Source organism: Equus quagga, chromosome 5 (genome assembly GCF_021613505.1).
Source record: "Equus quagga isolate Etosha38 chromosome 5, UCLA_HA_Equagga_1.0, whole genome shotgun sequence".
In the NCBI taxonomy this organism is placed as follows: domain Eukaryota; kingdom Metazoa; phylum Chordata; class Mammalia; order Perissodactyla; family Equidae; genus Equus; species Equus quagga.
In genome coordinates this window covers 29934016-29950289 of record NC_060271.1, presented here as the reverse complement: position 1 = coordinate 29950289, position 16274 = coordinate 29934016, and the positions used below count along the sequence as shown (strand labels likewise).

At 49.4% G+C, this 16274-nt stretch overlaps 2 protein-coding genes across 8 annotated transcripts in view; one reads left to right on the top strand and one right to left on the bottom strand.

Annotated features, from left to right (window-relative positions):
• Positions 1 to 15224, bottom strand: part of RHCE (Rh blood group CcEe antigens) — a 48476-nt gene extending 33252 nt beyond the window's left edge. For 3 of the 7 annotated variants that reach the window (XM_046663527.1, XM_046663529.1, XM_046663530.1), the window contains exons 1-2: positions 14932 to 15224; positions 14120 to 14348 (exon numbers count right to left, since the gene is read on the bottom strand). In XM_046663527.1, coding sequence (XP_046519483.1) covers positions 14120 to 14300 — 181 coding nt within the window. In that variant the 5' untranslated portion in view covers positions 14301 to 14348; positions 14932 to 15224. Of the gene's footprint in view, positions 1 to 8506; positions 8585 to 14119; positions 14349 to 14931 lie in introns of those variants that run through there. The other 4 variants (XM_046663528.1, XM_046663531.1, XM_046663532.1 and 1 more) reach the window with 4 other exon arrangements.
• Positions 15225 to 16174: 950 nt separating this feature from the next.
• MACO1 (macoilin 1) overlaps positions 16175 to 16274 on the top strand; it is a gene marked incomplete at its 5' end in the record, with an annotated part of 53739 nt that continues 53639 nt past the window's right edge. Inside the window, one exon of the mRNA XM_046661766.1 lies at positions 16175 to 16242. Coding sequence (XP_046517722.1) covers positions 16175 to 16242 — 68 coding nt within the window. The remainder of the gene's footprint in view (positions 16243 to 16274) is intronic.

The window sequence follows — 16274 nt, the reverse complement described above, 5'->3', positions numbered from 1 at the left end:
CATCATCACCATCACCATCAGCACCATCATCAGCACCATCAGCACCATCACAGCAATAACAAGTCACCTGGTCTCCACTGGTCTCCAGCCCTGGCTCTGATAACAATGAGGAAGCTCTCATTTCCAGAACCCTCCAAAGTCTCAGAAAGCCCTTTCAAGTTACATTTCAATTCATTTTCATCGAAAGACACACACGCCTAGGGTCTTGCACATAGGGCTTGGTTGGGTGTTGATGTTTTAGATCAGTCTGACAACAGCGGGATGGAGGAGAGCCCCGAGGACCTCCATGGGATCTGGGGACTTGACGAGTGGGTGGGAAGTGGGCTTTGGCAGGATTCAGCTTCATGTAGCTTCTCCTCTGTCTGGGGGAGAGGGAGGCACAGGCAAAGTCTCAGGCTCCTGCGTGCATCCTCTTAGGAATGGGGGCACATTTTACATAGGGGATTCCTCTTGAGATTGCTCAGATTTCTTTAGGAGCCAAGCAGGAAACTACGTGTATGAAGGGTACAGGGCATTTTGGGGAGTGATGAGGCCTATGGCCAATTAAGACTGCACACCTCACTTTAAATATTCAAATTCAATCTTTTATTAAACACTGCTGTTAAAAAAAAAACACCCACATCTGCCATTTTGCAGCAATGCTACACACATAGGGTCCAGACTTATTGAAGATTCCATGAGTAGGAAAACCCTTCCATTTTCCTCTTATTTTATAGAAGGGGACCAGAGAGAGCCTGTGACCGCCTCAGGGCCACACAGCATGACAGCAGCAGAGCCAGGCTCTGAACTCCTGGTACAGTGCCCTTCCACCAGCCTAAGCTGTCTCCTGCTCTTGTTTGTCCTCACCTCGCTAAGGGAACTTGGGCAAGTCCCTTGCCCTCTTTGGGCCTCAGTTTCCCTATCTGTAACACATGGTAGTTGGACTTGATGCTCTCTAAGGACCTCACTGCTCTGGCACATTCCAAGGAGTTCTGTGGGTGGGGAGAGGAGGGTCACCAGGATTAGGGCAGAGGTGGGGCCCTAAAGACTACAAAGTCAGAGGATCTTGGGTGGGGAGCTTTATCAGGCACAGCTGCCACCCCAGCTGCCAGGTAAACGAGCTCAGCGCCTTCCTCCCCAAGGCCCCACACTGTCCCAGAGGGAGAAGCTGTGCTTCCGCCAGCGGGATGAACCTAGGGCGGCATTTTCTGGGAGCTGTTGACAGAGCCCACTCACCCCACACTGATCAGTGCCCACATTTGATCTCGGCCCCCTGCCCTCAGCCCTGCATTCTCCCAAGCCCTCTCCCAGGCTCCGGGGGCTCTGGGCCCACACCCACTCCTCCCACGTCTCACTATCTAGACCTCCACTTCAGGGCTGGGTTCCAGCTCACGACATCTGCATTGGTGTCAGCCCCCACCCCTCAGAGCCTGCGCTGCGCCCCACATCAGCTGCGGGTCTGATAAGCGAGTGGACTCTAATGTGTTCATGGGTGATAAGCAGTGGATGTGCTACGGGGGCCCCAGTGACCGGACCCCAGAGGGGAACTTCACCGTCTAAGGCAGGCCTTCAGGAGAAGTTTACAAAAACCCCAGGACTTGGAGAAGGAAAGTCTAACCTGGGAGTCCAGCAGCGTGAGGTGAGGCAGTAATTACCATCATTGCAGCAGCAGGCACACATGCCGTGCCCTCCACATCCCAGGCACTGTTCTAGGTGTCTTACAACCTTAACCTACAACGACCTCAAGCAGTAGGTACTATTTGTTATCCCCATTTTACAGATGGGGAAAAGGAAGCACAGAGAGGCACTGTAACTAGCCCTGGTCGCACAGCTAGCAAATGGTGGTGGGCGATCCGAATCCTGACTGTCTGGGTCTAGCCACTACACCATCCTGCCCCTCCACAGGCTATAGAGCGTAAGAGTGAAGAGTGTGGGCCTCTGAGTCAGGGAGTCAGGGTCAGAGCCTGGCTCTACCTGTGCATCCCAGCTTCCTAACCTGTAAAATGGGTACGGAACAGACACCTGTTCAGAGGACAGCTGTGAGCAGCAAGCTCAATGGCCCATGCACATCGCTGAGCCCAGCACGGGGTGCACAGCAAGTGCTAGGAACTATACAACCATGCCTGCCACTTAGCAGCTGTGTGACGTTAGGCAGGACGGTTACCCCTCCTCCGGCCTGGCTCCAATTCCAGCTCTGTGTCAGCGCCCACCCCTGCCCCTCCCACTGGCCTGCAGACACTTCAGCACCAACCGTTCTGAAGCCAGGCCCAGCTTTTGTCCCTCAGGCTCCAGGCTTGATCTCCACACCGTGCTCCCCACTGCTAACTGGGAAGACCTCTGCAGCCCCAGGTTGGGACCATCCATGGAGCCCCATGCTGCCTTCCCCTCCCCACAGCCTCTACTCCCACCCCACACTCAGCCCTGCAGCAGCCTGGGAAGAGAAAAAGAGAGTTTTCCCAATCAAAGGGGCAGCCAGGGCTAAGATGGAAGGTACCAGGATTTGGGGGTATTTACATGTCACTGGCAAAGCCCCTTTTGTCTTCTAGTAGCTCTCGTCCCTGCTTCTGAGGAGTATGGGGGAACTGGATGGTAGCCACAGGGCAGGGCACAGGATGCTCCCCCAACTTGGCAGCCCCAGAGCAGGCTCTGTGAGATAGATTGTCACAGTAATGGCCCCCAGTGAATCATGCATTCCAGTATAGGCCCCTCCCACTTGGGTTGGTTCTTATGACCTGCTTTGTCCAACAGGACGTTAGTAAACACGATATAAGCAGAGGCTTGAAAAGCACCCGTGCCTTGGGGCTTGCCCTCCCTTACTGTGGTAACTCTTCTGCTGCCATGTGAAGAAGTCTGGGCTAGTCTGCTGGTACCACATGGGCTAGCTGCCAGCCAGCACCAACTGCCAAACATGTGAAGGAGGCCATGTGGAGCCATCCTCCAAGCTGGAGATGCATGACACTACGTGAAACCAACAGAAGAACGGCATCGCTGAGCCCAGCCCAAATTGCTGAACCACAGAATCATGATCATTAGCAAACTAAATGGCTGCTATTTGAAGCCACTAAGTTTGGGGGTGGTTTGTTGTGCAGCAATAGATCCCCAATGCATTCTGCTTCACCTGAGCATGGCACAGGCACCTCAACCCCAGGCCCAGAATGAACATATTGTTGTTCAATTACCCCACAATCTGCCCCTCCCCTTGTGCCTCTCATCTCAGGAACTGACACCTCCCTCTGCCAAATCACAAGTCTGAAGCCATCCTTGACTCCTCCTTCATTTTCACCAAGTACAGCTGACTTTATCTCTTAATATCTCTTGGATCTGACTCTTCACTTCTCCTCCACTGTCCCTGCCCATTTGCCCTCATCACAGGTCATCCAGACCAATGGTTATCAGAGTAGAGAACGCCTGCCTTAGAAGATGCTCCAGACAATCCACAGGAGCTGCTGGAAGAAGATATTAGCACTCCAAATTTTATTTATTTTATTAAAAAAATAAGAAATTAAAGTCTGTTAATAATAAAAGCTAATACTCTTTATCAGTGTTTATATGTGTTAATTCTTTCAATCCTTTAATAACCTAGTGAAATAAGTACCATCATCCTGTGACAGAGGTTAAAATGGAGGCAGAGAGAGATTGAATCATTTGCCCAAGGCCTCACAGCTAAGAAGAGGCAGAGGCAAGATTTGAGTCAGTCTAACTGCAGTAGTTCTCAAACTTTCGTGTGTATTAGAGTCACTTAGAGGGTTTGGTAAAACACAGATTGCTGGGACACACTCCTAGAGTTTCTTTCTTTCTTTTTTTTTTTTTTTTGAGGAAGATTAGCCCTGAGCTAACTACTGCCAATCCTCCTCTTTTTGCTGAGGAAGACTGGCCCTGAGCTAACATCCGTGCCCATCTTCCTTTACTCTCTATGTGGGACACCTACCACAGCATGGCATGCCAAGCAGTGCCATGTCCACACCTGGGATCTCAACCGGCGAACCCTGAGCCACCAAGAAGCAGCACGTGTGAACTTAACTGCTGCGCCACCGGGCCAGCCCCTAGAGTTTCTGGTCACTAAGTTGGGACTAGAGCCTAGGAATCTGCATTTCTAACAAGTTCCCAGGAGATGCTGAGGTGGCTGGTCTGGGGACCACACTTTGAGAAACACTGATCTAGGCTATTCTGCTTCTAAAGGCACTTGGTGAAGACGGCAACCGTGCAAGTGCTTAATACTCAGTGTAACCCAGGAGCCTCGGCGCTCTTGCTCAGGGTGTCAGACAGCTTAGTCTTCCCAGCTAGGGAATACTGGGCCACTGGGAAGGGGGTGACCTGCATTTCTCCATATTCATCACATTGCAATTAATGACAGTGTTTCGTTTTTTGTTTTTTGGGTTTTTTTTTTTGCTGGGAAAGATTCACCCTGAGCTAATATCTGTTGCCAATCTTCTCTCTCTTTTTTTTCCTCCCAAAGCCCAAGTACACAGTTGTATATTTTAGTTGTAGGTCCTTCAGGTTCTTCTATGTGAGCCACCACCACAGCATGGCTATGACAGGTGACTGGTGTGGTTCTGGGCCCAGGAAGTGACCCGCCGAAGCAGAGAGTGCTGAACTTTAACCACTAGGCCATTAGGGCCGGCTCTGTTTTTCGTTTTTTTAATTTAACTCTTTATTACGGAAAATTTCAAGCATACACAAAAACAGAGAAAGCAGCCTGGTGGACCTCACATACCCACTCCCAGCTTTGATGATTGTCACATGGACCAATGGTTTTTTTATCCTTCACTCGTTTTCTCTTTTTTATCTGGCATAAAGCAAACCCCAGAACTCATTCTATTTCAATATGCTTCTCTAAAATATAAGGCCGTTAAAAAAAACCCAATATGCTATTATCACACCCAACAAAACTAACAGTAATTCCTGTAGGTCATATAATATTCGTGCTATATTCAGATTTCCTGATTTTCTCAAAAATGTCTTTTTTAAAATTGGCTGGTTTAAATAACTCATCGTAGTTTACATGGACTGGATTAGATTAAGTGGATCGACAGATTAAGTTACCTAGTTGTAACTCAACTCACTTTCACAAAATGGACCAATGGCTTAACCAACTCCTGCCAAAAAACACAGACTGGGGGCAAAACCGTAACAGAGCCAAGTGTATACACAAAAAACGGGCAGAGCGACACGTCTCCTTGTGCAAACTTGTTGTCAGTCATATTCAGGATTAAAAACAAAACGTCAGTCTAATCAGATCTGACAAGAAGTCAACCAAGATGAGTGAAATTACCCAGAAGACTCTGAGGAAGGGGTTTATATCCACTATTGTTAATGGTAACGACGGGCTTTGACTTGAGATTGATACCATCATGATCAGAAATTTGAAAATATTACATATTTCATTTTGATCGCTTTGGAATTTTCTATCTTACACGTACGTATTATAATGTACAAAAATATATGAATGCAGCAGTGCTTGAGTATAGCATATAAATATGGTGCGTGCTTAAAAAATGGTGTGCACAAGCAGAAAAGTAGAAAGCCCTCTGCTCCATCTTACACTGAAGCCTCCACGCTGGTCTCCCGCCTCAGGTCACGCCCCTTCTTCCATCCCCTATGCCAGCCCTGGAATGGCTTTTTCCATAATCCAAACCCAAGCTTGTCACACTCTTGCTTCCTATTAGGTGAGCAGAATGAAGGTCAAACTCCTTACTCAACCCTTTGGCCCCGCCACGCCCTGCTTCCCTTCTTACGCGCCAACAACATCTCAATGTTAAACCATGGCCTGGTCCACTCCAATGAGCGCACACACAATGGCTCCTGCTGTGCTCTTGAGCCTCCATTTTCACACTGTTAACTCCTACTGAGCCTCCAAAACCCTGCTGGGCAGTCACCTCCCTCGGGAAGCCTTCCCTGACATCACTGTCCCCCCTGCCTGGGTCGTGGGCCCTCCTCTGTGCTTCCATATAAAGTGAGTGACTGAGGACACTGGATCCAATTTACAGGATGGGAACACTGGCTTCTACACCTGCTGGTTAGGACAAGTGACTCAAGCTCACTGTAAAATGAAGCCGTGAGCCTAATGGTTAGGCACACGGAAACTAAAACCAGGCTGCCTCAATTTAAGTCGGCTGCTGCCTAAATTATTGCTGGCTGCATGACCTTGGGCAAAAATCTCAACGTCCATGTGCCCAGTTTCCTCAAATGAAACACAGAGATCACAACAGTACCTGTCTCATGGCGTCATTGTGAGGGTCCAACGTAAAGCATTTAGAGTAGAGTCTGGTACATAGTAAGTATTCAGTAAATATCAGCTCTAATTAGCACGTAGTCTGGATCCCACCCTGGATTAATACAGGGTTGAATGAATGGAGTAACTGAATTGAATTACATTAGGTTGGATTTAAGAGAATTAAAGTCAATTGAAATGAATTAAAATTGTGCCCAGGCCTTTTTCTGTCAGGCACTGAGGGCCCCTCTCTGGGCTGGCCGCCTAAGTGGTGCAGGGGCTCCCCTCCCTCAGTCATCTCCTTGTCCTTCCTTCCACCGCTGAGGGCCCAGGGACGACCTCTCTTTGCCTCCAGGTAACTAGTCCATTAACATCTCTTAGAAACAAGCAAGCACTCAACCAGGCTCAAGCTTCAGCTTTGTCTCAGGGACGTCACTCAAGAGGCCTGTCCACTATCACGAACAATATAGCGGCCTACTAAGATGCTTGAAAACTCATCTCAATTAAAAAAAAAGCAAACACCACACCACAGTGGACATCTGTCTTGTTTACAGTTGTCCTCATCACAGTCTGTGAATATTTTTAGCTGCATGTAAAATAACCACCACCCTCCACTCCCGTTCAGCCATACCTTATGGCTCTGGCTTTGCAGACAGAATGAAGACTTCCCAGACCCCTAAGTGAACAGAAGAAGTCTAGGGGCAGTGGAGAGGCAACAGACTAAAGCTTCCAAAAGGAGAGTGGTACAGAAATGAGCAAGAGAGACCAACAAAAGGAAACAAAAACCAAAATCCCAACAATTATGTGAAATTTCTTGCTGCTAAGGAGAGAGAAGTGGGGGGAGGGGGAAGCAGAGAAGCAGAGAATTATGAAGACCATTTGGCCAAGGGAATTCTGGGAACATAGAAAAGGAGGCCTCTCACTTTGCCCTGACAAATCAAGGAAAGCTTCATGGAAGAGGTGACACCCGAGCTGTTCCTCAAGGAGAGCCTCCATTCTTGGCTGGGCCTTTGCACAACCTCTGGAAGAAGATGAGGAAAGTCCATTCCTCGGAGACTTTCTGGAAAGGAACATCGAGGCCCCTGGAGGATCAGAGACCTCCTCTGCCCCTGCCCCTGCTGTTTGCCTCTGTGACTACCTCCCCTCTGGACACTCACCTCCATAGGTCTCCAGGAACTTCCTCTGATTCCCTAAGGAAGTGTCATAGGAGGTGTAAAAGACGAAGAGGACAATGAAAAGCACCTCCAGCACTATGGTCAACGGGGGCAGGCAGAAGCGCACAGATGGTGGGTACTTAGACCCCATCCCGTGCTTGTCTCAGGGCAGGAGCTCCGCCAGTGCCGGGCATCACCCCTCTGTCCCTACAGTCACGCAAGGGAGTGACAGTGAAGACAGGCGTCAAAGGCCTTATCTCAGGCTGCAAGGACGGCTCTGCTGGCCTGTCTAAGGAGTTAACACAGGCAGAGGGATTATGATCAGGGAGAAGAAAGGCATTTATTCCAACATTTCATTCATTCCTTCGATCATTCATTTCTTTATTCAACAAAGAGTTGCTGCATTCCCATCATCGGGCAGGCACTGTGCTCAGTTTAAAAGAAGGCATTCATTTACTCAGCACCCAAAAATTAGAACCCTCCTTTACTTGTTATTTCAGGTTCCTCTCACCATCTCCTTGCAAAGAAGGCAGAGAAGGAGTCAACACTCTTACTTTACAGATGGGGAAACTGAGGCTCAGAGAGGGCACCCAGTGAACTCTTAATAAGGATGTTTTGAATGAGAATGAATTAATGAATGAAAGCAAAGAACAATACTAAACCCTGGGAAGGATCCAGACAGGACTCAGGGAGAACTAACTCCTCAGAGTGACACAGATGACATTATTTATATTTGAATCTGTATTTAAATTGACTTGTCTCTAAACCTTTTTAAGGGTAGGCCGGGGGGGGGGGGGGGTGGCGGGGGGGGGGGGAGAGAAAGGAGGGTTGGGTCCAGCTCCAGTAAAAACCTGGTGGTAATCCTGATCCAGTCCAAGGCTGAAGTTGCCCCCTCCTCTGGCCACCTCCTCACAGAGCAGTCCAGTACTCTCCTGGAGCGTGGGCATGACAATGCGTTTGAGGAAGGCCACCAGCTTCGGCACCCACCTCCCACAGCCGTGGACAGACCCCTGGAATGGGCTCTAAGGGGCCTGGGAGCCAGTTCTGACCCTTGCAGCTAACTTCTCCCATGGTTACGTCCATGTGCCTTGAAGAAGGTCTGATGTATAATAAGTATCAAGAAAGGAGGGAGGGAGGAAGGAAGGAATCGAAGTTTTCTTACCTTCTACACTGGCCCCAAGCCACTGGCCACTGAGTCCAGACTGAATTTGTGGGTCCCTAGAGAATAAAACTAGGCTAGGAGTTGCAGGGCGGCAGATTTTGGCCCAGCGTGAATGGATACTTTATTGACCATTACAGCTGCCCAAGGAAATAGGCTGCTCATGAGACAGTGAGCACCCTGTCACTAGAAGAATGCAAGCAGAAGCTGATGGTTATGTATCAGACATATCTCGGAAGTGATTCATATGCAGATCGCAGGAAATTTTAATCACCTGGTAGAATCCTGTCATTTTGTTTTTAGATGTAGAAACTAAGACCTGAAGGTCATATCCAAAGTCATATAGCCAGTGGGCATCAGTCACTTCTTGCCCAGCACAGCTTTATTTACAGAAGAAAAAACTTGAGAATAACCTAAATGTCCAGTAGGAGGGGACTGGTTAAGTCTGGAAAAATCCAGAGGAAAATGCTTCTAAGGTTTGTCAAATAGTGGCACAGAGGATATACTATTTGGCAAAAAAGCAAGTTACAGAACAGCATGCATAGTATGTTCCCACTTCTATAAAATAATAACAATATGTTAACACAAGCATAGGAAAAAAATTGGGTGCAAACCACTAAGACTGGTTACTTTTGCTTTAGATGTTTTCCAGAGCTCACACACGCTAGGCACTTACCATTGCTAGGCACTGTTCTAGGCACTTTACATGTATGAACTCAGTTAGTGACCCTGAGAAGTGGGTCCTACTAGCCTTATATTACAAACGAGGAGTCTGAGGCACAGAGAGGTCTAGTGACTTGCCCAAGGTTACAGAGCTAGTAAGTGGTGCTGGGATTTACGCCCGAGGCAGTCCGACTTCACACCTGGGTGTCTGACCACTTAATTCCAGCCCAGATAACTTCTATGTCTTCTTCCAATTCTAAAAGTCTAGGGACACAGGATTCTAAGCCCTCTGCTACCTCAATAGTATATAAGGAGAAGGTGCCTTGACCCCTAGAGGTCAGAAGTCAAGGGTCCCCATTCCCCTTTTCATCATCTCTGGTTCTAGATTTAACAATTTCTGGAGCTGGTCCGGTGGTGTAGTGGTTAAGTTCGTGCACTCCACTTTGGAGGCCTGGGGTTTGTGGGTTCAGATCCCCGGCGTGGACGTACACCACTCATCAAGCCACGCTGTGGCAGCCACCCCATAAAAAAATAGAGGAAGATGGGCACAGATGTTAGCTCAGGGCCAATCTTCCTCAGCAAAACAAACAACTTCTGGCCTTTTTTTGGAAGTCAGCACTTCCTATAAACTGGCTTCCTTTAAGGAGGGACTCCCCTCTGTGGGGGATACGTGAATGTGAGTCCTGCTGGTCTGGAACCAGTGCCAGCAGCTGGTAAACCAGGCAGCCGGACCCACCTGCCCAGGGGCACCAGACATCAGCCAGACGACATTAAAGATTTCCAGTCATCGCCAGCCCCTGCGCCTGCAGCCCCTGACGGTGGTGTTTACTGGCTGGCAAACTCAGTGTGGGTGGCAGCTGGTTCCATGGCACCCTATATCCCTGTGTATCTTGATCCTGCCCCAGTGAGGGACTGACCACTTGTGGAGAAGGCAAAGCTCCTCCCTGAACAGAGAGGCTCTCTCTAATAAAGGGACGTGCCCCGCTGTCGGCTTCTCCCAACAGATTTGTCAAAAGGGGAGTTTTCTCCCTTCTCTTCTGACTCTTGCAAAAAGCCCCTGTTTTCTCACTACAGTTCCAGATATTCTGTCTCCAAAGCTTCAAGGCAGGTCACCTGGTACAAAAAAGCACAAGGGATCTAAGGAAGATAGGTTATAAAACAAATATAGTTGAATGTTCATTGTTGAATCTAGGTGGGAGGTGAATGGCTTTTCACTGTACAATTCTTTCAACATTTTTTGTGTGTTTGAAATTTTTCATAATAAAATGTTGGGAAAAAAGCCCTCTGGGCATCTGCCGCTCCTTTTCCCTGAAACCCTCCTCCCACCAGACCCCCGCGTGCTCTCAACCTCCCCAACTCAGATGCAAGCAACGTGAGAACATGGACATCTGACTGTGGTATCGTCAGCACCTGGTGCTCCGTCCATAGTACATGCTCAATAAATATTTATTGAATGAATAACAGCTGCCATTTCTGGAATGCCAAGCCCTGGACCAAGCATTTTGCATACATTATTTCATTTAATCTTGCCCTCAAGTCTGTGAGTACAGGCATGATCACTCCTATTTTACAGATGAGGAAAGTGCTGTTCAGAGATGTGATGTGAGTACCCAAAGACACACAGCTACTATATGGCAGAGCTGGGGCCCAACCCAGATCCATCTGATGCCATAGCTTGCGCTGCTGACTACTGTGCAATTCTGCCTTCCATCTACTAAACCACCCACAGTCTCAGTTTCCTTATGAGTCAGGTAAGACGGGCGGCTCTGCTTTCCTCACAGAGTTATTACAAATGTGAAACTGTGTAAGTGTGCTTGGCCACCTGTGCTGTGGAAATGAAGGTGGGCAAGGGGTGCTATGACTGCAGCACCCTGGTTAGAGGAGCCAAGCTTCCTCCTGGTGTGATGCACTAAGTCAGAGAGACTGCAGCTTTCACATGTAGTCACGCATTTTCTGTAAAAACAGGGCTTCATGAAAGTACTCGCTGTGCTGCGCTCTCCTCACCTGAGTCGAGCATCATAAAGCTCCGTCATGGGCAGTGACCACGGAGGCGGGAGAGTCCTCCATCCTCCTCTGGAAGTTCATCCACACCAAAGGTGTGATCCTCCTCTAGGCATGCCTGGTTAAAGGATGGCTAAGTCAATCATTCATTCAGTCAACAAACATGAGCTTTGGAGCCAGGCGACCTGGGTTCAAATCCTAGCTCTGCCAATTATTAGCTGGGTGACCTTGGGTAAGACAGTCATTCTCTCTGAGTCTGTTTCCTCATCTCTGAAGTGGAGAAAACCACTGCCAATCTCATAGGGCGCTTGTGAAGACTAAATAAGGTAGTGACATAAAGTATCAGATGTAGAGAAAACGCCCCATAAATGTCAGCAATTCTTACTACTGCACAAGCATGGCATGTTTACTGTTGAACATTTTGAAAATGCAGAGATGCTTAAAGTTTCCATAAAGCGCCCATGATTCCAACACCTCCAAAAACCAGCTCTATTTTTTTGTGTATACACCCTTTCAAGTTTTTACTATTCTTCTGAATTTATGCCTTGTTTTTTTTCCCCTACAAAAATGGGATTATACAGCACATACTGTTTGGTAACTTGGTTTTTTTCACGAACAGTATATCATAAGCAGTTTCCAAGCCAAGAAAATCTTTCTACAACACTATAGCATGATCCCAGGCTCTGACACCACACTGCCTGGGTTAAAATCCTCTCTCCCTCACCTACTGTGGGACCTTAGGCAAATGACTTAACTGCTCTGTGCCACAGTTTTCTCATCTGTAATACGGTGCCAGTAATAATCTCTACCTCATAGGGTTGTTGTCAGGATTACACCAAAATGCATATGGTACTTAGAGGGGCCAGCCCAGTAACATAGTGGTTAAGTTCACATGCTCTGCTTTGGTGGCCCTGGGTCTGCCAGTTCAAATCTCAGGCACAGATCTACATACCACTCGTCAAGCCATGCTGTGGTGGCATCCCACATACAAAATAGAGGAAGATTGGCACAGACGTTAGCTCAGGGACAATCTTCTTCAAGCAAAAAGAGGAAGATTGGCAACAGATGTTAGCTCAGGGCCAATCTTCCTCACACACACCCACACACAAAACTTTAAAAAAATGCATATGGTTCTTAGAGCAGTGACTGTACATAGTAAGCGCTCTGTGCGATCTTTCTCCACGCTACACTGATTTCCATGCGTCATTTGTTTGACCAGCCCACTTTGTGGGATATCTGGGTAATTTCCAAACTGTTTCTGTTCTAAACACTACAATGAACATCCTCCAGTAACAGGGTTCTCTGGGGGATACAGACACATGTATAAGCAGAGGCCATCCCAATGTCTGGACTCTTCTGTGACTCCTGTGGGACGAGAAGAAAGTCAAGGCAGCTGGGCCAGCCCTGTCTGGTGGGCTTGAGGGGATGGAAGCTGCTGAAACAGGTGGGAATGCAATTTCCTTATTTGTGAAACAGGGTATGAGAGACAAGCCTTTCTCCAGGGCTATTCTGAGCTCAGCTGAAGCTCAAATGCAAATCCCAACCCCTTGCCTCTCAGAAATTCCCAGAAGAGGAGGGACAGCCCTGAATTCCTGTCTGGCCCTTGGGCTTTTGAATGAGAGCAAATGATCTCCCTTCCCGGTCTTACTCATTCATCCCTAAAATGGCCACTTTTGGGCTCTCGGCAGGGAGGCCATTCCCATCATTCCACTCCAGCCAATCAACAGATCAACAGCCCTAACCATCAACAGCCACTTACAGGCACCAGAGCATGTGCCTGTAGCATCAAGGCTTGATCTTGCTCAGCTTGTGCCTTGAGCTAAACTGCTCTACCATAACAATTGTGACCTTGTTTTCTCTGAGCCTAAGTTTTCTCATCTGTAATATGGAGCTAACATGACCTGCTTCTAAACATAGGGCTTGAAATGTCACCAGAAGCCATCTTGGCACAAGGCGGGCAGGTGACTCAGCTAAAGACACGAGTGAGACGGCATCAGAATTGGGACTGGAACCCAGACCTCCACGTTGCTTCTTCTCGGGCCATCACCCTAAGATTCTCTCCTCCCTTTCTTTGCTCCCATGTAGCCCTATACCCAACAACAACTTTCATGAACACACCCCAATAGCTCCCAGGCACTCCACACTTCTGCCACAGCATGAATGCCCTTGTCAGAAATCTATGCAAAGGCAGGCTAGACAGTGAGCTCCAGAAAGCCAGCACATGTCCCATCTTTTCTCTGGATTACTCATCTGTCCATTCCACAGTGTGCCCTGGCACTATCCTGGACGACAGGAACACAAAAGGGAGTGGAAAAGACCACAGATATGGCCCCTAACCTCACAGAGTTGACCTAGTCCCAGATGATCTGGAACCTTGCAGTCATGGATATGACGACTATTCAGGTTTCGGGTCCCCATGGAGTTTGGAGCAGGGACTTTACCACGGGCCTATGCCTTCAAGCCTTTAGCCATATTGATTTGAGTAATGCCTATACCCTCCTTCATGGGCCAATCTGCCTTGTCAGCTGAAGTGTTTTTCTGCTGCTCCAAGCAGAGCATTCATTCAGATCCTTTCACAATGATGGGCAGCCTCAGTGAAACTTTGAGCTCAGAGTTTGTTTTCCTTGGCCGCCCAGTGCCACTTTATCAACATTCTGGAGCAGAGGTGAGGGATGAAAAACGAGTATACTGTTAACGGTAGTTGCTTGCCGTTACCTACTGTGTGCCTGACCCTGAAAGTTCATTATCCCGCAGGTCTTAAAACGAACCTGAGTGGAAACAGAGGCTCTGAGAGATCCAGTAACTGGCCCGAGCTAGTAAGCAGCCAATCGGGAATTTTATTCCTGGTCTGAAAAAGCATATACTCTTGCCAATTTTTCTAAACTGCATCTCTACAAGGTACAGATCCAACCCCCAAGAAACTTTTCGTTTAGACGGATGGACAAACCTCACCAAGAAACCACAAATTAGGAGCAGCATTGATGGAGATGCTCTGTGTGGGAGTTAAAGCAGGAAGATGGGGAGATAAGGTTGTAGCGGGTTTGAGTGTAGTGGACTTGCTTGACTGGGGAGGACTGGAAAAGGATCCATCCATAAACAGTGGGTCCCCATTGTGACCAGCTCTAGATGACATAATAAAGAGGATCTTTTCTCTTTCAGGCACTGAGGGATCTTTGAAGATCTGTAACAGAATAAAGTAACAGAGCAGCAGTTGAGGCTGATGCATTTGGTATAAATTACAAGATCCCACTTGGGGTGGGTGTTGATGAATGGGGGTGATCACAGGGGTCTACCCAACCCAGGGCAAAACAAGATGCCAAGTACTTCCTGGAAGTTTTTAAAATGCGCTGGAAGACCATCTAACAGTCCCACTGTTGGTGACTAGTTAGGTTAATACAGCCACTTGATAGGAGATTTTGCAACCATCAGAAGTATTTAGGAAGGGTGCATTATAACATGTAAAAATGCTTATGTTAAGTGAAAAACAGGATACAAAATTAAATATCTAGTATGATCACTATTCTATTTCACAATAGTAATAACATTCATAGTAATAATCTATTCACCCACGGGGGGAAACTGTTAAGAAAGGAAAAAATACAGAATGATAACAGTGGTTGTGTGAAGTGCTGAGATCCACGGGTGATTTTTCCCCCCTCGCTCCTTTGGTACCTTGTCCCAGTTTTCTGTAAAGACATACATTCTTTTTCTTTCTCTTTAAAAGAAAACGTTTGCCATCTTTTCTAATTGTCATTTTGCCCTACCTGCGTTGCAACGGAGTATGAGGAGAAAATTAACAAACAGATGCAAAGCCCAGCGCACGGTGCCAGGCACAAAATCGGCGCTCTAGGAATGGTAGGCCAGGAGAATCGCTGGCGCGGCGGGCCCGCTTCCGAGGAGCCGGCCCGCGCCGAGCAGCCGCTCACCTGGCCCTCCACAGCCACGGCCCCGGCCCCCAGCCGCGGGGCAGACACGCCCCCGACGCCGACGCTCGCCGGGTCCAGCAGGCGCGGCGTCCGCCGAGCCCGCCGCCCAGCCCGCCCTGCGGACGTGGAGCCCAGACCGCACCGCCCCGCACGCCCCCGGCAGCCTCGCGCGACGTCGCGCGCACCCACGGCCCCGCCCCCGTGACGCGCCTCCAGGGGGGGCGGGACCGCGGAGGCTCCGCCCCGCGCCTCCTCCGATTGGCCGCCTCGCTGTCACCACGTCGCGGGAAGCTGACAGGGTGTGTGTGTGTCCGTGTCTGTGGGGTTTGCTTTGTCATTCGTACCCCCGTCGCGCGCTGACGCGGCCGGCCTGGCCGAGCGCTCCACGATCCGCAGAAAAGGCCCGCGGCGCTGCCCCCGGAGTCTCCAGGATGGGGAGGATGCTGCGAGCCCCTTACATAATGACGCGACTGACTGGAGCACATGTCAGCGCAGAAACAGCACATGCCGCAAACCCAGGCCTCCCGATTTCCCCGGGTGCTAGTGGTGGCCCACAATGAGTATACACGGTATGCTCTAGTATGGATTGTAATACAACGAAACGCAACCCAATAACAATGAAGTGGACCTTCGCAACAAGACATAATATAGGATGTTATATTTATAGGGCCTATTTATAAGCCTCTATTTAAATCTTTTCTGATAGGCCCAGGCACGGGCCTAGCCGCTGTAATGATTGGCGCATTTTTCTGTCCTTCAAAGAGGCGGGTTCTAGAGGCCTCTTTGCCCTAACAGGCCCTAGGATTGGCCGGCAGCGGCGTGGCGGTGCCTTCGATTGGCCCTGAGGGCCGTCCGTCGGAGCCGAGGAGGCGGGGCAGGCTGCTGGCTGGTGCTGGGGCGGGCGGGCCCCGGAATTGTCATTTCTTTGTTTCCGAAGGCGGAGGAGGCTCCGAACCCCCCCCGGCCCCCCTCCCCCGGGTGCTGGCTCCATGTCTGTGTGACCGGTCCCAGGGGTAGAGTCCAGGCCCGACGCGGGGCGGGCCGGCGGCGGCGGCGGCTGAGGTGCGAGGCGGCGGCGGCGGCGGCGGCGGCGGCGGCGCGGGCACCGGCCCCCCAGCGGGAGGATGAAGCGGCGGAACGCCGACTGCAGTAAGCTCCGCCGCCCCCTAAAGCGGAACCGG